The 21,457-nt window shown below is 42.6% G+C and overlaps 3 protein-coding genes and 1 long non-coding RNA gene across 6 annotated transcripts; all 4 read left to right on the plus strand.

The window, feature by feature from the left end:
* The first annotated feature begins 607 nt into the window (after window positions 1–607).
* Window positions 608–11,042, plus strand: LOC109194340 (H-2 class II histocompatibility antigen, A-U alpha chain). 2 transcript variants are annotated; one of them, XM_019357284.2, is made up of 4 exons: window positions 608–754; window positions 819–1,064; window positions 1,450–1,734; window positions 6,064–6,670. In XM_019357284.2, exons 1-4 carry the CDS (start codon window positions 697–699, stop codon window positions 6,129–6,131), a joined length of 657 nt encoding a protein of 218 aa, XP_019212829.1. In that variant the 5' UTR covers window positions 608–696; the 3' UTR covers window positions 6,132–6,670. The 2 variants fall into 2 exon arrangements, with proteins under 2 accessions (XP_019212829.1, XP_019212828.1); XM_019357283.2 differs by lacking the exon at window positions 6,064–6,670 and adding an exon at window positions 10,710–11,042 and having other exon boundaries at window positions 609–754.
* LOC112846173 (uncharacterized) lies at window positions 1,742–5,609 on the plus strand. Its single transcript, XR_003219025.1, has 2 exons — window positions 1,742–2,058; window positions 2,190–5,609. It is a non-coding gene; the product is annotated as an uncharacterized LOC112846173 (long non-coding RNA).
* A 929-nt stretch (window positions 11,043–11,971) lies between the features above and the next one.
* On the plus strand, window positions 11,972–18,092 carry LOC100699091 (H-2 class II histocompatibility antigen, E-S beta chain). 2 transcript variants are annotated; one of them, XM_025905458.1, is made up of 7 exons: window positions 11,988–12,119; window positions 12,206–12,478; window positions 15,641–15,854; window positions 15,935–16,002; window positions 16,087–16,212; window positions 16,700–17,043; window positions 17,337–18,092. In XM_025905458.1, the coding sequence occupies exons 1-6, from the start codon at window positions 12,071–12,073 to the stop codon at window positions 16,723–16,725; spliced, it is 756 nt and encodes a 251-aa protein (XP_025761243.1). In that variant the 5' UTR covers window positions 11,988–12,070; the 3' UTR covers window positions 16,726–17,043; window positions 17,337–18,092. The 2 variants fall into 2 exon arrangements, with proteins under 2 accessions (XP_025761244.1, XP_025761243.1); XM_025905459.1 differs by lacking the exon at window positions 16,087–16,212 and having other exon boundaries at window positions 11,972–12,119.
* Window positions 18,093–18,742: 650 nt separating this feature from the next.
* LOC109201535 (macrophage mannose receptor 1) lies at window positions 18,743–21,247 on the plus strand. Its single transcript, XM_019357255.2, has 5 exons — window positions 18,743–18,812; window positions 18,969–19,070; window positions 19,259–19,651; window positions 19,812–20,156; window positions 20,440–21,247. Exons 1-5 carry the CDS (start codon window positions 18,752–18,754, stop codon window positions 20,784–20,786), a joined length of 1,248 nt encoding a protein of 415 aa, XP_019212800.2. The 5' UTR covers window positions 18,743–18,751; the 3' UTR covers window positions 20,787–21,247.
* The last annotated feature ends 210 nt before the right edge of the window (window positions 21,248–21,457 follow it).

The raw sequence follows: 21,457 nt of genomic DNA on the forward strand, positions 1-21,457 counted from the left end.
ACACTTAAATGAACCTCTAAGAGATGATGTCATCAGTGACCAATCAAGAACGAGAATAGATGACTGACACAACCGTGCTACAATAAATCTTAGTTTCCCTGTCACTGTGTTTTAGGAGTGTGAAACTATAAAGTTATTTTAAAAACGAGCCTGAGAGTCGTGGTTGTGGTGAAGCACAGGGAGCTCTGACGGCCCGGACTCGCCCCTCAGGTGGAGCTCTGCACAGCCACACTGAACCCGCTCACACACTCAGCTACACCTCTTAGTTTACATCAGCGTGTTGATGTTTGAATCCATCCACCAACACGAACCTGATGTAGTTTACTCTCATTTTGAGTCGATCAGCTGACTCTCAGATCACAGCACGGCGAAAGACAAATTTATATTTTACAGTCTTCTTCTAAATCTTTGTAAACAAACTGAATCATTTTTAAAAATAAAGTTTGTTTTATTTTGAAAATCATCAGAGTGGAACCTGATGACGATAAACATTATTTTGAAGAGTCTATAAATACTGATCATTGATTGGAGCTGTCTCCAGCTGTTTGTAGATTGTTTTGCCCTTCAGGTGCCTGGATACTGATGACATAATGGGGTGTGACCTCTGTGATTGGCTACTCTGTGTTAGTGCTCAGCTCCTGCTACACTTTCAGTCGGTTTACTCACACACACAGTTTAACAGTCACAGAGCTGCTGATGAAGATGAAGGAGCTGCTCCTCTTCCTCTCCTGTGTCCTCTGTGTCTCTGCCTATGGTGAGTTTGTCTCGGTAAACTCTGGCAGGCAGGGAGCAGCTTGTTGATCGGTGTTTCATTTCAGGTCTGCACGGTGATGTTCACATAAACGGCTGTTCAGACTTTGATGCAGAGGACATGTATGGACTGGATGGGGAGGAGGTTGCCTACGCAGACTTTAACAACCACATGGAAGTCTACATTCTGCCTCCTTTTGCTGAGCCTATGATTTACCCCGGAGCTTATAAACAAGCTGTGACTGAGCTGAAGGTCTGCAGACACAACCTGAAGGCTCTCAGCGCGGTGATGAAGGACTACCCTTCCAATAACCGTAAATACAAACATTTAACCTGTGTTTACCTGAAATGATCAGCCATGAAGTAATCAGTCCAATCAAACCAACAAACTGATTAAATATATGAAATCATTCCACCTTAAACACACAGAAACCCAACACTGACATGTTTGTGTTTCTATTAAAGACCACATTTTATTTTTCTTCATTAGTTTCTCTGAAGCTGAACAGAGTTCTCTCTGTGCTCGTGTTTCTCTAGTTTACCTTCATGATTCTGACGTCAGGCTAGTTTCTCTCACACAGACAATGATGACATCATCTCAGTGAATACCTGACAAGTTATTGATGTTTATTATTATCACCTGCTGATGAAAACCAGCTGAAGCTCCGATCCTCCTCTGCCTGATGTGTCTGTGCACAGATGCTCCTTCAGCTGTGATGATCTACACCAGAGATGAGGTGGAGTTTGGAGAGGAGAACACTCTGATCTGTCATGTGACTGGTTTCTATCCTGCTCCTGTCAACGTCTCCTGGACCAAGAACGGACAGAAGGTCACAGAAGGATCCAGCACCAACGTTCCCTATCCCAATAAAAATGGACCCTTCACCCAGATCTCCAGACTGCAGTTCACCGCACAGCTGGGAGACATCTACAGCTGCACAGTGCAACATCTGGCCCTGACTGAACCACTGACCAAGATCTATAGTAAGAAAACTTTATTTAAACAAAAATCACTGACAGAGGTACACGTGAGAAGACTGAGCCCAGTGTTCATCAGAGCAGCTGGATCTGATCTGATAGTTTGACACGATGATTTTTGTGTCGGGTCACACATTTTGAAGCCAATATGATCATCTTCTCCCACCAACGATGGGAACACAGTTTAATACACTGAATCATACGAACAGTAAGTAAGAACATACAAAGAACAGCAAGACAACACAGAGACAGACAGAAAGAGCAGCTTTCCACTTGTCCTCCAGTCAGAAACAGCTGGTACTGGTCAGGTACTGGTCAGGGGCTGGTCAGGTACTGGGTCAGGGGCTGGTCAGGGCTGGTCAGGGGCTGGTCAGGGGCTGGTCAGGTACTGGTCAGGGGCTGGTCAGGTACTCGGTCAGGGGCTGGTCAGGGCTGGTCAGGGGCTGGTCAGGGCTGGTCAGGTACTGGTCAGGGGCTGGTCAGGGCTCTGGCTCAGGGCCATCTGCAGCTGGGTGCCCTTTGATGAACTCTTTGCTTTGCCTTATCACAACAGGTCACGACACAGTCAAACACCACATATTAATCCTAGTTGTTAAATCTCACAACAAGCAGAATGCATCAACAGGTGCTCTTACAGCAAGTGGCATAATCTGATGATAAACATGTTAATAATACTTGACCTAATTATACAGGTTATATAGTATTGTAATGATCATTAAGGTGACTTTATTGTGATGTGTTCAGTATCTCTGATACAATGTTACCACCTTAATAACCCACGGTGAGGGCAAAAAGTCTTGTGCTTAAGAGTCTACTTGAAAGTTACAGTATATATGTTCACTGCACATAGATATATGGTGCATAGAGTTGTACAGGTATACTTTCCCAACATTCCCCTGGTCAACCAATTTAAGACATATGAATTCCTGTTCGTTTGCAAAGCATACAACACAGCATCCCTAAAATAATTCTCAAGAAACTTAAAACAAGCCTAATTATCGGAAAATGAAAATGAGTCATGAAACATACCGGTAGACACATATTACATAAATGGATTACATGACACCATATGTGAAATTGAAATTGATATAATTAAACAATTAATTCCCAGTTTTGGGTTTCATCTTGGTCGGTGCAGCTTCTTTTTCTGAACGTCTCAGTGTGAGCTGTGAAATGTCCTTTGATAGCTTCAAGGTTAATTCTGGAGTTCCACAGGGCTCAGTGCTAGGACCAGTTCTGTTTACATTACACATGCGTCCTTTAGTTAACACCACTATAGGCACAACATACCTCCGTCATGCAGATGACACTCTCCTCCATGTATCCATCCATGAAACCAGACAGCACACACCAGTCAACCTGCAGGAATGCCTCCAGAAAACAAAGACCTGGATGACCTCTAACATTTTGCTCCTAAAGTTTATTGTACTCTCTCCTAAAAAAATCGTAGACATATATGGTATCTAACCAGATACTTAGTCTGGATTTTTAACCAGGATCCTTCCTTCAATGCACATATTGAAAACTGCTTTCTCCCATTTTTGCACCCATGTTTCTATCTCTAAAATTAGAAATATTCTGTCGCACAGTGACTGAAAAACTAGTTCATGCATTTATTACTTCCAGGCTGGACTACTGTAATTCATTATTATCAGGATGTCCTAAAAACTCCCTGAAAAGTCTTCAACCATGAATACTGACAGGGACTAGATGACAGAGTATATCTCTGTCATGAGCTCTTTATTAAATCTCTCTCCATTACAACACTTTCCTCTCAAACCTCAGACTAACTAGAATATTTAAATTAGAATGGGAAGCCTGGCCTCCAGTTTCCAGGAGTAATTATTAGTTATGAGTTATGGTCAGTCTCTCTCTTCCACAGCATGGTCGGGGGCAGGGATAGGTCAGTAGGTAGTGTGGACGCCCCCACTGAACGGCTACCCTGAGGTACTCCTGAGGTACCGTCCCTGCACACTGCTCCCCGGGCGCCTGATTCTTCTGCTGCCCACTGTTACACTGAGTTAAATGCAGAGATAGTAATTTCTCCCCATGGAGATCAATAAGGTATAAGTTATTATGTGTTTTGTCGTGTCTCCTTCTCCTCACCCCAACTGGTCACTGACGACCACTCTCCCCTGTGCCTCGTTCTGCTGGATGTTTCCTCCTGTTCAAAGGGAGTTCCTCCTCTCCCCAACTCCAAAGTTCTTGCTAAAAGAAGTTCAGATAAACTTTGTTAATGTTTTATTATTATAATTTACCATTACAATATAACTTGAGACAACTGGTGTCATGATTTCGTGCTGTTTAACCTTGAGCTGAATACACTACAGCATGACAGCCTTTGTTCTTACAGTAAAGGAGCCATTGAAAAGCTAAAGCAGCTGTATTAGACTAATCATACACATTTTCACAGACATGCATGAATTTCAGTTTACAGACAATCATACGAAGTTCCCTAATTGGACCTTGTTACATATTTGGGTCGTTGACTCTGAGGCAGACAATTTACCTAACACCCCATTTTCCTTAATTTGAAAAAATACATGTAATTGAAATCCTTCTGGTTTGCAGCGTAATATATGAGCACAGACAGGAGCTCTGAGTCAGCAAAACTTTATTACAAATGAGACAGTGAGAGTGAGGAGGTCCGACAGATATTCGAGGATGCAGCTGATGCAACATCAATGAACTCTGTCATTGGACATATTGAAAAATGCATGGACGATATCATCACTTAAACCACCGTCTGCAAATATCCAAATCAGAAACCCTGGTAGATAAGGACATTCCTGCTAAGCTCAAAGTGCAGACCTCTGCCTTTAACTCAGGGCATTCTGATGCATATACAGCAGCCAGGTATGACCTCTGAAAAGGGGCCACAAAGGACTACAGGGACAAAGTGGAGTCCAGCTACCACAACTTTGACGCCAGGCGACTGTAGAATGGACTACGCTGCATTACTGACGACAAGATGGAAAACACAGGCAGTGTTCAGCCCACAGCGTCTCTCGCAGACGAGCTCAACAACTTCTATGATCATTTTGTCGCAGACAACGAGGAGCCGCTCCTCTATCCTCAGGAGCACAGTGAGGCTGTAACTTTAACTCTTAAAACAGAAGCTGTGAGATGGTCTTTCAAAAAGGTCAATCTTCACAAAGCTCTGGGACCAGACGGCATCCCAGGCCGGGTTCTCAGAGCATGCACCGACCAGCTGACAGGGGTGTTCACCAACATCTTCAACCTCTCCCTGAGGCAGTCAGTGGTCCCCACATCCCTCAAAACAACCACCATCATTCTCGTTCCTAAGAAATCAGAGGTCTCCTGTCTGAAATACTACCGCCCTGTTGCACTGACATCCGTCATCATGAAGTGCCTTGAGTGGCTGGTCAAAGGTCACATCTGCTCCTCCCTCCATGTTACATATCTGCAAAGTTTGGCATGAACGCCAACATCCCTTCAAATTTCTACAATCTAAGACCGAGAGCTTGCTGATGAGCTGCATTACAGTTTGGAACAGAAGCTGCTCTGCAGCAGCAGGAAATCACAGAGCATCACTGGCATGAGGCTTCCTGCCACTCAGGATGTTTATCTCCAGCAGTGTCTCTGCAAAGCACACAGCATCATCAAGGAGCACAGCCACTCAGCACATCAGCTGTTCTCCTTGTTACCATCTGACGTTACAGGAGTCTGTCTGCTCGGACTACAAGACTCAGAAACTCTTTTTACCATCAAGCCATTCGGCACCACAACACATAATCCCTAAATGATGTAACGTTTATGTAAATCCCTCTGTGTAGGTCTCATCCCTTCAATAATGTGATGCTCATTGGGGCCATTTTCTTAGCTTCTTTAAATAAAGTTAGTACAGCCATATAAACCAATCTGTCCCAGGTGTAACTGGGTTCTGATCCAGTCTGTGTATTTTGTTAGTGTCAATAAGAGTCGTGTCTGCAGCCTTTATCTATTAAACTTTGACTAAACCTTCAATAATATTCTGATGTAAGAGTGTTAATAATGAAGATGTCTTTAATGATCTCCTGTTAATGCTTACATGTGGCCTAATTCCTGTTATTTGTCTTCTTTTAGGATTAGGAGTGAACTTTATTGTCATTGTTGTCATAAACATATAAATACAGAGTAATGAAATACAGTAACAGCAGGGCTGGAGCTCTGGGCTTTAATCTTAGGAGTTTGTTGGGAGGATCACTGATGCAGCTGCTTCATGTGGTCCACTGCAGATGTGATGGATAGTTAAGTGATAGTTGTTCCCCTCCTACGCCTGCCGACCCTTAGACGTCGTCCTCCGCCTGACTCCTCCACTCCACCTTTGTGCAGGCCCCATCGGTGACCCAGGCCTGCGTACTGCCGGTGTTGCTCTCCTCCACAGGCTCTGGGCCTGCTGATCTGTGTTGTACCCTTCAGTTGGTGAGCTCCTTCATCTGTGAGCAGTTATCTGTTTGCCTTCATGTCAGGAGAGTCGTTATTGCGAGTGTGTGCAAACATCAGTTAGTAAGTAACTGTTTTCATTTGCTCCACTTTTTCTCTTCCTGTGAGCTCGACCTCTTCTTACTCTCCCTTTTCTTTCTCTTGTTTCTGAATTCTCCTTTTTAACTTCCTTTTCCTCTCACTTACATGTTTCCTCTTTCACAAACTGTCTAATCACTCTCTCCAGTGTGTGTGTGACTTCCTACATCTCTTACTTTCTCGTTCTCAGTTTATTCCTTAAACATATAAAGTGCAATTTGCTTCTTTTGTTGGGCAGTAAAAATCCCTCTGATGTTGTGGGACTCTCAAAAACTTCAATAATTCCTGGTTGAAGCCTGACACTCTGGGCTTTACAGGGTGAAGGCCTCGTGTTTCATGCTCCTCTGATGCTCTTTGAAATGTTGTTTCTATTTTAGCTCTAGAAGAAGGATTACACACAGTCTGAGCACCATCAAGGCAAGTGTTTCAGATCCCACTGATCTCTTTATTAATTCTCTCCCACACAACACCTAACTGTGCTCTCTCTCTCTCTCTCTCTCTCTCTCATGGCATTTTTAATCTCTCTTTGCTATTTGGGCTGATTGGGACCTGATGAGTGTAAAAACAAAGAATTACCTGATTGTTGTTTCTGAGAAAAATGAGATCCACATATGAGGACATTTGTTTTAAATGTTGAACAGTGACAGTATAATGTCTATAATGGTCCAGACAACCTAAAATGTGATGTCCACATATGTGGAGGTTAATCAGCTGTTCTAGTGATTCAATAACTTGATCAGTTCTGCATCACACAACTGTTATTTCTGTTTTTCTTTTCCCAGACAGATATTTTTGTTCTTTGAATTTAAATGTTTCTTTTTCCTCTAAAATGCTCAAGTGTAGCTACTTTGCCTTCATTCCTACTTGTTTGGGAAGAGCTGTGATCCAGCTTTTTGACTGTATTTTAATTTCTTATATTATATTTGGAGATGTGTTGTTTCCACTTGCCCTGATCACCTCCTGTGTTTTATTTAGTGTGTGTTTCATTCACTCTTTGTCAGGTCGTCTGTGTATTTTCCCTCCATGTCATGTCATAGTGCTCATCATCATCATAGTCGTCTTAGTTACCTCATTCTTGGGACTCTTCTGTTTTTTTGTTGCTTTAACTAGTTTATTATCAACACCTATATGAAATTATGCATAAAATGAATGACTAATGTAAAAAATTATTTTTTCTTTATATATGTTTATTATGTAAATGTGCTTTTATTTATTAACTCCACATAAAATGTAAAAAATAGTTGTTTTTTTTGTCTATTTACAATTCAAATTTTAACTATTTAATTTTTTTTGCATTTTCCTTTTAAACAAATTTAAAGTGAAACAACACAAAACACTGCAAACCACAACACAATAAAATATGGATTAAAATCAAAGTCAAAGTCAAAGTCAAAGTCAACTTTATTTGTCAATTCTGCCACATGTACAGGACATACAGAGAATAGAAATTTCGTTACTCTCAAACCCAAATGAACATTTAAATATAAGAGAGATTAAAAATGCAAGTAAAATAATTAAAAAGTAAAAATTTAAATAAATACAGTACAATATTACATATAACAAAAAAAAAAAAAAAAAAAAAAAAAAAGCTATACAATATACAATATACAATATTCAGGTAAGGGTAAATGACATTGAGTGTAAACCAGGCAAGGTAGTGCAAATAGGCAAATAGTGCAAATGGAGATTTGGTAATGTACGGTAGGAGATAGTGTAACAACAAAGTCTTATGAGGTAATGGCAGTCCAATGCTCCACAAAGTGACTAATAACTAGTGCAGGCCAGTGAGTGAGTCAGAGAGTGTGTGTGTGTGTGTGACAGAGTTCAGTGAGACCGTGGAGGAGAGAGGGGAGAGGGGGCAGAATTGGGAGGGAGTTAAGCTTCCTGACAGCCTGATGGATGAAGCTGTCCTTCAGTCTGCTGGTCCTGGCCTGGAGACTCCGCAGTCTCCTCCCTGACGGCAGCAGCTTGAAGAAGCTTTGCATTGGGTGCGTGGGATCAGCCGCTATGCAAAGGGCTTTTTTAGTGAGACGGGTGCTGTAAATGTCCTGGAGGGAGGGGAGAGAGACACCAATGATCCTCTCTGCAGCTCTCACTATGCGTTGGAGGGTTCTATGACAGGACGCATTGCAGGCTCCAAACCACACAGTGATGCAGCTCGACAGGATGCTCTCGATGGTGCCTCTGTAGAAAGTGTACATGATGGGGGCTGGTGCTCCTGCTCGTCTTAGTTTGCGGAGAAAGAAGAGACGCTGCTGTGATTTCTTGGCCAGTGCTGTGGTGTTGTACGTCCAGGAGAGATCCTCTGTGATGTGCACACCCAAGAACTTAGTGCTGCTCACTCTCTCCACAGACGCTCCGTCAATGGTCAGAGGAGCATGTTGGGTGTGCATTCTCCTGAAGTCCACAACAATCTCCTTCGTCTTCTCCACATTCAGAGAGAGATTGTTGTCAACACACCACGTGGCCAGGCGTCTCACCTCACTTCTGTAGTCGGTCTCATCCCTGTTGCTAATGAGACCCACCACCGTTGTGTCGTCCGCAAACTTGATGAAGAGGTTGGAGCTGTATAATGGAGTGCAGTCATGGGTCAGCAGAGTGAAGAGGAGGGGGCTCAGCACACATCCCTGCGGGGCCCCCGTGTTTAAAATGATGGTGCTGGATGTATTACTGCCGACCCGTACTGCTTGAGGTCTTCCGGTGAGGAAATCCAACAGCCAGTTGCACAGAGAGGTGTTAAGCCCCAACTGGACCAGTTTTTGAGTGAGCTGTTGGGGGATTATAGTGTTGAATGCTGAACTGAAATCTATGAACAGCATTCGAACATATGAGTCTTTTTTGTCCAGGTGTGTGAGTGCTGAGTGGAGTGCAGTGGAGATAGCATCATCGGTTGAGCGGTTGGGCCGATACGCAAACTGGAAGGGATCCAGGGAGGGGGGCAGGACAGTCTTGATGTGTTGCATGACTAAATATGCAAAATAAAAAGCAGATGCACGTTCTCTGTCATGTAGGCCTGGGATGATTTTTTTTGGGAGAGTGTTTTCCTTGCTGGGGTCACAGACTGGCAAAAACTGTCTCATAGAGCTCTGGGCTGGTTCAGGTGGTTGTGGTGGTGTACTGCATGCTGCTGTAGATGCAGCAGCAGCAGCAGTTGCAGACACACTGGCACCTTCATTAATATCACACTCAACTGACTGTGTTTCATCTTCCCATTGCACTGATGGGTGGATAGTTGTCAAGAGCCTGTGCAGGTTGTTTGTGGAGCCGGCTCTATATGATATCCTCTACACTCTGCCTTTGTGTTTCAACAACATTAAAATGCTTCCAGATTTGGCTTCTTTTCTTGGTGTCACTTGCTGACTTGGTGGAGGTTCATGTTTCATGTTTCTCTCTGTGTGTTTGTGTCTCCAGAGGTGGAGCTTCATGTTTCTCTCCGTGTTTGTGTCTCCAGAGGTGGAGCTTCATGTTTCTCTCCGTGTTTGTGTCTCCAGAGGTGGAGCTTCATGTTTCTCTCTGTGTGTTTGTGTCTCCAGAGGTGGAGCTTCATGTTTCTCTCCGTGTTTGTGTCTCCAGATGTGGAGCTTCATGTTTCTCTCTGTGTGTTTGTGTCTCCAGAGGTGGAGCTTCATGTTTCTCTCTGTGTGTGTGTGTCTCCAGAGGTGGAGGTTCATGTTTCTCTGTGTGTGTGTGTGTCTCCAGAGGTGGAGGTTCATGTTTCTCTCTGTGTGTGTGTGTCTCCAGAGGTGGAGCTTCATGTTTCTCTCTGTGTGTTTGTGTCTCCAGATGTGGAGCTTCATGTTTCTCTCTGTGTGTTTGTGTCTCCAGAGGTGGAGCTTCATGTTTCTCTCTGTGTGTGTGTGTCTCCAGAGGTGGAGGTTCATGTTTCTCTGTGTGTGTGTGTGTCTCCAGAGGTGGAGGTTCATGTTTCTCTCTGTGTGTGTGTGTCTCCAGAGGTGGAGCTTCATGTTTCTCTGTGTGTGTGTGTGTGTCTCCAGAGGTGGAGGTTCATGTTTCTCTCTGTGTGTGTGTGTCTCCAGAGGTGGAGCTTCATGTTTCTCTCTGTGTGTTTGTGTCTCCAGATGTGGAGCTTCATGTTTCTCTCTGTGTGTTTGTGTCTCCAGATGTGGAGCTTCATGTTTCTCTCTGTGTGTGTGTGTCTCCAGAGGTGGAGGTTCATGTTTCTCTCTGTGTGTTTGTGTCTCCAGATGTGGAGCTTCATGTTTCTCTCTGTGTGTGTGTGTCTCCAGAGGTGGAGGTTCATGTTTCTCTCTGTGTGTGTGTGTCTCCAGATGTGGAGGTTCATGTTTCTCTCTGTGTGTGTGTGTCTCCAGAGGTGGAGCTTCATGTTTCTCTCTGTGTGTTTGTGTCTCCAGATGTGGAGCTTCATGTTTCTCTCTGTGTGTTTGTGTCTCCAGATGTGGAGGTTCATGTTTCTCTCTGTGTGTTTGTGTCTCCAGAGGTGGAGGCGTCTGCTCAGCCTGATCCAGGTGTTGGACCCTCTGTGTTCTGTGGAGTGGGTCTGACTCTCGGTCTGTTCGGTGTGGCTGTTGGAACCTTCTTCCTCATCAAAGGAAACGAGTGCAGCTGATTGGCTCACGGTGATGATGTCATTCTATGACGAGCTCCTAATCAGTGTGACTGTGCTGTAGGTGAGTGTGCAGAGTTCGCCTGTAATGAGCATCAGATCCTTTGTTCTGTCTGGTTCCTGTTTACCTGCCTCACCTGACGTGCTTAATAATGGAACATCTGTATGAACTGTGCCGTCAGCCGTTGGTGTCAATAAAGTTTAACTCTGGAATTCAAAGCAAAGCTATTTTCAGCTGCTCTTGCACCACCAGCAGATTTACCTGGACTCTGTTCCTGCCACAAAAGTAAAGGAGATGAGACTGAGATCAGTTTGATGTGACCTCAGTGTGTTCATAAACTGCTATAATGCATCTTTGTTTATCAAACCGTGTTTCAGATTTTCATATGTCAATAAAGTTTAATGACGGATTCTGTGTGTGTGTTGAGTCAGACTTTGAGCTCTAACAGAATGAACATTAATGATGTCTGAATTTGTCTTTGCAAACACAAAGATGTCAAACTAAATCCTGATGAAGACTCTGCTGATAAAAGCAGCTGAAAGAAAAATCAATGAGTGTTTATAGAAATGAATCTAACATGTTTATATTCCAGATGTTTTAATATCTGGCATTTAAATTTACTCTGAATATTGATAAAATCTCATTATGATTTAATTCAGTTAAGTTTAATTTCTACAGCACAAAATCACAACAACAGTCAGCTGAAGCAGCTTCATATTGTGATGTAAATACTCTACAATAATACAACATAGTAATAATTTAATATGAGCTGAAGTTCATCTGCTGCAGTCTGACTGTTAATGAGTTATAAATGTGAATCTGAATTTCTGTGCTTGATGACATCACACTGTGGCGTCCACGCAGGAACATCAGCCAGACACGAGTCCCACAAACTCACAGAGCTGATTGTAAATCTGATCACTGTCACTGTTACAGGTTCTTATCATTGTTACAGCAGGTCTGACATCAGTGTTTGGTGCAGATAATTATTAGACATGAATATGTTTCCATGACTGCAGACTGTGACTGAAATGTAAATGAAAACAGGTTTTCAGTTTGCTCTGCGTTCAGAGCTTTAATGGACTTTAACAGAAACACATGTGGTGATGAAGAGTGTGAACTATGAGCTGATCCCACAGGAACAGATGATGCTGTGGTCATGTGACCTGACTTCCTGTTTTTCGAGCAGCTCTCCGTCAGACTGAGTCAGTTTGTCTGGAGAACTTAGAAACATGGCTTCATCCTTCCTCTGCCTCCTCTTCATCAGCCTCAGCACAGTAGGTACGATCAATCCGCTCACCAGTGATCATTAATACACTGATCAATGCCATGATTCGCCGTCAGTCTGAAGTTCTGTTTGTTCTCAGATGGATTCATGACTTACAGACTGTCTCGCTGTGACTTTAACTCCACTGAGCTGAAGGACATCCAGTTCACCGACTCTTACTATTACAACATGATAGAGATCATCAGGTTTGACAGCAATGTGGGGAAGTTTGTTGGATTCACTGACTTTGGAGTGAAGACCGCAGAGACCTGGAACAATATTCCTGCAAGGCTGGCTAGTATGAGGGCTCAGAAGGGGACGTACTGCAAATCAAACATTGATGTTAGATACCACAAACTTACGTCTAAATCAGGTGAGCGTGCGGTGGTCTGTGTGACATCATCAGGTGTTCCTGTTGACCTCACTCTGAATCATTTATGATGGACTCACAGCTGCAGCTAATTTTGATGATTAATAACTTTAATAAATCATCGATCACGGAACATAAAACGCCAGAGAACGAATCTAACCTGCGGCGCCCCCTGCTGGTGACACAGGCAAACTGCAGCTGTTCCTCATAACACACTGATTATGATATTAATTTTTTTATACTCTTTGAGCTGAAAAATCATCCACAGTTGTTTTTAATATTTCCATATACATATTTTAACAGTATTAAGGAGCCTAGCAAGTTAATTATTTCCTTCTTTTCTTCTAGTTCATTTATTTTAAATATGATAAATATGAAACACTGATGTCTGCAGTTTATTTATTGATTGTGACCTTCACAGCTTGTTTAGCAGCTTCACACCTGCAAACATTTACAGCTCAGATCTATGACTCAGTGTAACAGTGGAGTTATTCAATATGAGGCAACAATTATAAAGTTATCATCATAACACACACACATATAAATGTGACTGCTGTTATTTAATCTGTGTGTGTAAAGTGTTTCACTCTCTACAGCATCTCTGCAGTAAAGTGAGCTAAATTGCTGAAACAGCTGCTGTGCTGACAGGCTGACCTGACTGATCAGTGAAATATAAACACACTCAACCTGTGACTGTGTAACATCAGAAACAGAGACAAACATGAGGAGAACCAGCTCAAGACTCCTGTGCAGGGGAAGCTGTCTGATAGTGCGAAGTCATCCTGTGTGTTCTGCTTTTGGGTTATAGATGGTTAGATCTACGAGTGCACCTAAACACAGCATGAATGTTGAACCACACGAGCAGGCTGTTTACAACAGTAACTTCCTCTCCAGAGTGAGACGGTGTGAGCTCAGAGAAAGAAACGTGTGAGAAGTTTCCTCCATCAGGCTGCAGCTCTTATCTGACCCATCTGTGTGTGACTGGTTACAAATATGATCAATTAAACAGACAAAGCGCCCCCTGCAGGCCCTGGATGGTACAGTCTGATCAAAGTGACCGTCCATCAGGGCCTCGCTCACTGCCTCGATCACAAGCTCCTCCACCGTTGTTTGCAGCCCACAGATTTACACGATCAGCTCTTCCAGTTCAGGTCCTGTCGCCTAGCAACCACCACCTAGAATGATAATGTAAAACTTTCATTAATCAGACGCTCAGAGTTTTGACTTTAATTTTGTTAAAATTTTTAAATCTAAACATATTGTAAATCAAATAAACGTATCTATCAAATATATATAACTTTGACTACAACAACCAACAGCAGCTTTCATTCTGTACTGTCACCATAGCAGATTTTGGATTTCTGAGAGATATAATCTCTCCAGTGTGTCGTGGGCAGTGTTGGGTGTAATGTGTGACTAAGTAATGCGTTACTGTAATTAAATTACTTTTCCACTGAAAAAGTAGAGTAACTGATTACTGTTCATTTTTAGGTATTTTAATTACAGTTACTTACAATGTACTTGCGTTACATTGTAAAATAATTAAACTCTCTGAATATCATTATTTAATTTCAATAATTTGTCTTCTAAACGTAGAAGTAAACTCTGCCGCTTTAACATCGCTGTAGTGCAGCTGCACGTCATTTCGCGCCAGTTTGCTGCATAGTCGTATTCTACAGTGGAAGATGTCGGACTCGGCTGAAGTGAGTGGCTGTTTCATGACATGGACATACTCTTCACTTTTCTGAAACAGCAGACAAGAACATTACAGTAATATGTAAAAACTATCGGCTGCTGTTAATAGCACAGTAATCTACTGAAGTGCCAGACACAGAGCATAGACGAACACTTCTGAGTGATCCTTGTTCATCATCCATGGATAACACCGCGGCAACTCCTGCTAAGCAGCAAAACCTGATTTTACTTCATCAGCACAGAAAGTGTCTGAAGGTGAGCTTAAAAAATGATTGCAGGCTACATTGTGGAAGAGATGCTACCGCTGCGTACTGTAGAGTCTCCGTCTTTAAAAAAAATGTATTTATTAAAGAGTTTAATTTCTATTGTTTGCCCACTCAAGATTTATAGGGATTTTAAGAAGTATTTAGTTAAATTACTTATTTAGTAATTAAGTTACTTTTCTGACACAGTAATTAGATAAGTATTTTAAATACAATATTGACTAAGTAATTAGTAATTAGTAATTAATTACTTTTTTAAAGTAACTTACTCAACACTGGTCGTGGGTCTGCCTTTGGGCCTCCTCCTGGTGGGATCTTATTCAGATCTCGCTCTTTCGGTCACTACCCACAGCTGGTGAACACAGGTGAGGATGGGGAAGTAGATCGACATAGATCGAGAGCCCTGCTTTTACACTCAGCTGTCCAATCTCCTGTCACTCGTGACCCCAAGATACTTCAACTCCTCCACTTGTGGCAAGGACTCGTCCCCAACCCGGAGTGGGCACTCCATTCTTTTTCTGAGGAGAATGGACCGATCTGAGGACCATGGATGCAGATTTGGAGACGCTGATTCTCATTCCCACCGCTTCACACTCGGCTGTGAACCATTCCAGTGCGAGCTGGAGGCCACCTCCTCCTGACCTCCTGCCTGGTTGGACAAACTCCCTCAATGCACTCAATGCACTCTTGAGTATCCTTAAGAGGATGAAGAGCTGGTCCAGTGTTCCGTGTATAACGGACGGACTGTCCTTTCCGGCACCCTGGCATAGACCTTCCCAGGGAGGCGTGTGTGATCCCCCTACAGCTGGAACACATCCTCCGGTCCCCCTTCTTAAAGATGGGAACCACTCCAGAGGTACCCCCCCAAACACAACCAAAACATCCCTAAAACATCCAGAGTCTTCAGGAACTCAGGCTGAACCCAGGGACTCTGCCACCAATGAGTAGTTTAACTGCCTCAGTGACTTGACTCACTGGACATTGGGGGTCTTCCCCTCGTCGCCAGGCTCTGCTTCCTCCACGGAAGACGTGTCAGTGGGATTATGGAGGTCCTCGGAGTATTCCTTCCACTGCCTGACAATGTCCTCAGTCGAAGTCAGCAGCGCTCCACCCGCACTATTAATATGCACTGTCCCTTTTAAATAAATACATTCAAATTATACATAGAACATTAATGATAGTAATACAAACTAATAATGTCTTGCAGCTCAGCCCACTGTCAAACTTCACTCCACGACGCCTCTCTCCAGTCACCATCCTGCCATGTTGGTCTGCAGTGTCTTTGACTTCTTTCCCAGTAAGATCAAAGTGAGCTGGCACAGAGACGGACAGGAAGTCACCTCTGATGTCACTTCCACTGAGGAGATGGAGGATGGGGATTGGTACTACCAGACCCACTGCTACCTGGAGTACACACCCAGGTGAGCATCATAATAATAATAGTGCTAAAGTTTAAACATTTAAAGTCCACATCTGAGCGTCACTAATGTTTGTGTTGAAGGTCTGGAGAGAAGATCTCCTGTGTGGTGGAGCACGCCAGCCTGGAGAAACCTCTGATCACTAACTGGGGTAAATACCTGTCTGCTCGTATCTACACACCTGTACATACCTGTCTGTCTGTCCACCTGTCTGACTCTCACCTGTGTGACTCAGATCCCTCCTCATCCTCATTCATGCCTAAGACAGAGAGGTACAAGCTTGCCATCGGCGCCTCAGGACTGATCCTCTGTCTGATCTTGTCTCTGGCTGGGTTCATCTACTACAGACAGAAAGCTCGAGGTCAGAGAACCACTCTCACTCACAGACCAGTTCATACCAGAAACCAGTTCAGACCAGAAACCAGTTCAGACCAGAAACCAGTTCATACCAGAAACCAGTTCAGACCAGAAACCAGTTCAGACCAGACTGAAACCGTTCAGAGATGTCAAAATCTCAAACCACATACGATGGGTCTAAAACTGGTTTGGATCTGGTTTACATCAGTATTTTTTTAATATATTGATGTTTTAAAATTTACACTTTTGGGCAGGTTAAGGCCAGTTTCACAAATTTCTAGAACAAAACGGTACATTTTCAGACAAGTGTTAGTTTTTGGCTGCATTCAAATGCAGGTTTTCTACTGGTTTCAGAGAACTCTTGGTCCTTGTCCAATCCCTAAAACATGAAACTTTTCCGAATCATCAGCATTGCTCAGTTTAAAATCAGCTTCCATGAAGTGCTTTCAGAGTTTGTTGGTGACTGTCCTCATCTCTTCTTCTTTCTCCAGGTCGTATCCTGGTTCCCACACACTGAGGCTGTTCCTGGTCCTGGTTTTCTTCGATGTTTTAAAGTCAGCTGCCTCCTGTGTTTAGCAGACTGATGCCGATGTAGCCAATATGTCAGCTCACCAAAGAATAACTGAAACAATATCTGTAACAAAAGAAGAAAATGTATTCAGGGTCTGACTGCAGTTTACCATCTGCGCTTAATATCTTATAGAGCAGCGGTCCCCCAACCCCGAGTCGTTTAGTACGGGGCCGTGAGAGTTGAGGTTCGGGTGTAAAATGTTTGGTTTTCAGGGTTTTTAGTGTTATTTTGTTATCGTTTTTGTTGTTAACTCGGTTTTCATGGGTCTTTAAACACGTGTGTGAAGAGTAGAAAGATATTTTACTGCTATTATTTGTTGCTATTTTTATAATCAGTATTACCATTCCATTAATTATTCATAGTGATATTGCATTCAAATGTTCAAATATACTGGTATCATATCAGTCTTTATTACAGGTGCAGTTATAACCACTTTAAACTGTTGAGTTGAATTTATAATCTTAAATGTTTGTATGCAGACGGCATGGTGAAAGAAAAGGCCCCACGTAGAGTAACTCTGTGCCAAAATAAGACAGGAAGTTACATGTTTTTCATAGGTCTTTAAACACGTGTTATGAATAAATCTTCTTTTTTCGGTAGCGGTACTAGTTTTCTTTTGTGGTATTTATTTGCGACACCTTAAAGGCCGGTCCATGAAAACATTGTCAGGCATAAACGGGTCCGTGGCGCAGATAAGGTTAAGGGACCGCTGTCATAGAGATTTCTGCATTGGAGCATGTCATCCTTCAGGACTCACATCTGCTTTACAGTTTACTTTTTGACCATGGGCCCGCTGATACAAGCGCTCTTTAAATGACTGTGACTCCGTCATTGTTTGTGCTAGTGAGAACATGTGAATGGCTTTGAAAAGATGACAAGCTGTTCTTTACGGGATATTTGGTGTATTACGGTAGCACAAAGCGTTCACAGGCTACTGCTGTCTGAACACAGAAAAGTCAACTCTGCTTAGGTTTTACCATCAGTGTTTTGCAATGCCGTAGCTCCTCCACCAATTGGGCTGGAGAGACATTTCAAAGACGAGCTTTACGAAAACTTTACTGTGCATCATTAGAAAGCACGAGCAGCCGCAGTCCAATCACAGAGAAGAATTGATGATTGATTGATTGATGATGATGCACGGAGCAGAGAGGCAGGAATGGAGAAGTGGCAACGCACAAAAAAAGACCAGGAGATTTAAAAACTCCAGTGTGGCCCAGGCTGAAAACCCTTTTTATACATATTTAAAGTTGATGTTGTGTTACATTTTGTTCATGTTGAATATCAGTTTCCACTAAAGTATAAAGCTGAAAAAACTGTCTGTTTTGTTTCTTTCTAAATGTCTGTATATAGTCTGGCCAGCAAAATACTAAAAATGAAAAGAGCTACAGTGGCTTGCAAAAGTATTCGGCCCCCTTGAACTTTCCCACATTTTGTCACATTACAGCCACAAACATGAATCAATATTATTGGAATTCCACATGAAAGACCAACACAAAGTGGTGAACACGTGAGAAGTGGAACGAAAATCATACATGATTCCAAACATTTTATACAAATAAATAACTGAAAAGTGGGGAGTGCGTAATTATTCAGCTTGAACATGTGACTGCTGCATCAGTGCACACAAAAGTCTTTGACAGGTTTTTAAGATCATGTCAGCATCAGAGCGATCCAGCGATATTCATCAGTAAAGGCAGCGTTATGATTATATTCTCAAAAATCAACAGACTCATATTCATGTTTCTGTCCATGTGCACCTCTGCTGTCATATTTGGATATTAGAAACTTCCTCTTTCTGCTTGTTGGACAGTCCAGTGTTTCTTCTTTCCAGAGCTTAATGTAAATGAGTCCCTATGTAACTGATATGTACACTGTATCTTTGAGTCAGGGGGAAAAACTATTTGTTCATATTCAAATACTGAGTACAGAGTGTGTGTTAGTACAGATGGTTATTCACTGCAGAGCTGTCTGCATGAACACCAGAGAAGAACCAGATTCAAACCTGCAGGCTCATTTCATGTCTGTGTACAGAGGTGCTGTGTGGACCACATTTGAACTGTTGCTTTTGTCTTCATGGACAATTTTAAACAGATGATCATTTATTAAGAATAATCATATGTTTCTTACAGCAGTGTGTGATAAACTAGATATCTGTGTTTAATATAAAGTGCTGCGTGTCCATCAAACAGTGAAGAGCTGCTGGATTCATTGTTTCCTCCAAATGAAAGAAAAGTCATTTTCATGTGACAGAGCGACGATGCAGTGGAGTCTGTTTCTGCTTCTTCTGATGGGTGAGTGATCATTTTACCAGGGCTCCTGATTGTTTCCACCTAAAATCCTTTAGTTTGATCAGGACTCATTAAACAAATGAACTCTGACTGAGAAAATCCAGGATTCACCTGTAAACTGGACAGTTTGATGGGAACATGAGTTTCCTGCGTGTATCAGCAGATATTCAACAGTATTTCTTCTGTTTTAGGTCAGTGTGTCTTCATCACATGTCAGCTGTATGAGTACCACTTTATTAAAGAACAGATGAGCTGGGATGAAGCACGGGCATACTGCAGAGAGAACTACACAGACCTGGCCAAAGTGTTTGACCTGACAGACATGAGAAGACTTCAAGACTCTGCACAGAATCAAACAGAAGCCTGGATTGGACTGTACAGCGAGCCAGGAAGAGACAACAGGAGGTGGCACTGGTCTCTGCCGGGGGAGGAATACACTGAAAATAAGACCTGTTGGGGAAATGGAGAGCCAAATGATTATGGTGGCACCCCTGAGAACTGTGTGATGACAGGAGACACGTGGGAAGGAGACAAGTGGAACGATGTTCCATGTAGTGACACATTTCAGTTCATCTGCTATAACGGTGAGAATATGTGGACAGTAATATGATAAAATAATATTTAATAATGTTGTAATCTAGTTTATAATCTGTGTTATATCGCATGTTCCTGAAAGAGACATTTTTAAAAATGAGACAAATTAGTTGATAAAGATGTTTTTGTGTTTTTCTGTTGATTCGACAGAAACGATGAAAGACAACAAAACCTTTCATTTGAATGATAAGTCTGTGACCTGGACTCAGGCTCAGAACTACTGCAGACAGCATCACACCGACCTGGCCAGTGGACTCGATCAGATATACAGTGAAGAGTTTAAGATGCTGCAGAAGTCTAAAGAGCTGTGGATCGGCCTGTTCAGAGACAGCTGGAGGTGGTCAGATGGGAGTAACTTCTCTTTCAGATACTGGGACATGGACTCATTTAATGATGGACTAAACAACAGGACATGTGCTACGACTCTGTTAGAGAGATCAGGAAGATGGAGCTCTGCTGGGTGTGACCAAAGAAAGCCTTTCTTCTGCTATGATGGTGAGTTTACACAGATTTATCTCAGCTGTTTGTCCAATAGATGAACCGCTGGAGTCACTGAGAGGATTTAGGTCAGTATGTTTCTTCAGCCACTTATTTCTGCATGTATGTTGAACTTCTGTCAGAGGTGAAGATGTTTAGCTGATGGTTGGAACAGAGATTTCTCTGTAGAGCGACTGATTCGTCTGAAGAATCACTGAAATGTTTTCTTTTGTTCTTCCAGTGAAACTGGACAAAACATCCAGATTTAACTGATTTCATGTTTTCTCTGATTTTATGGCAGATAAACTGATTCTGATCAGGGAAAACAAAACCTGGGAGGAAGCCTTGAATTACTGCAGACAGAAACACCATGACCTGGTTTCAATCAGCAACCCTCATCAGCAGCGATGGGTCCAGGAAAGAGCCAAAAACGCCTCGACTCCTTTCGTGTGGCTGGGACTGCACTACTCCTGCGCTGCACGTTTGTGGCTTTGGGTCACTGATTATGTAGTGTGCTATGAGAGGTGGGCTTCAGGGGGAAGGACTGAAGACTGTGACATGTCTGCAGCCATGACCACAGGAGGGCAGCACGAGTGGGTCAGTCAGAGGAAAAATGAGACATTTAATTTTATTTGTATAAAACACTGAGGTTTAAACCTAAAGTCACTTCTTAGCTGCACATGTAGATTTTCTGGGGTGAACTCTGTGTTTCTGCTCAGTGTTTACAGTCACTGGGTTTGAAATGGGAGAAAAATGACCAACAGATTATTACCTGCAGGTTAGATATGTGCAGAGAGCAGTCTGTGTTTCATTTCCTCTCCTTTACCAGAGTCAGGAACATCTTGGTTTCTTCCTTCATTGTTGCTGGATTGGTTCATTATTAAACTGTAGCAGGATATTTGTTTTGATTTACTTCAGATATGGTGATGGTTTGAATGTTTCTGCTTCATGTGCTGTAAATCTTTGTATCACACCATTGTATCCTCAGCTTGAATTACAAAGCCTGTCACTAAAAGCAGGTAAAACCATGTTTGTGTCATGACTCCATATGAGCTCTATAATCTGATCATGTTTGTTCATGAAGACAAATAAACCTTCATTTAACCAAGTCTGTCACTGTTTCAGCTTTCACAGGAACTAATACAAACAGCGCCATCTAAAGGTAAAACCAGTTAACATCAATCTAACATGTAGCTCTGTGACATTTCCACAAATGAAGATATGCAGGAACTGTAAATGAGTATTTCACATCACTGTGGAGGAGTTTTGGTCGTGTTTATTTTGCAGAATTGTTTGAATTCAGCCACATTTGGATTCAT

Source organism: Oreochromis niloticus, linkage group LG3 (assembly GCF_001858045.2).
Source record: "Oreochromis niloticus isolate F11D_XX linkage group LG3, O_niloticus_UMD_NMBU, whole genome shotgun sequence".
Taxonomy (NCBI): domain Eukaryota; kingdom Metazoa; phylum Chordata; class Actinopteri; order Cichliformes; family Cichlidae; genus Oreochromis; species Oreochromis niloticus.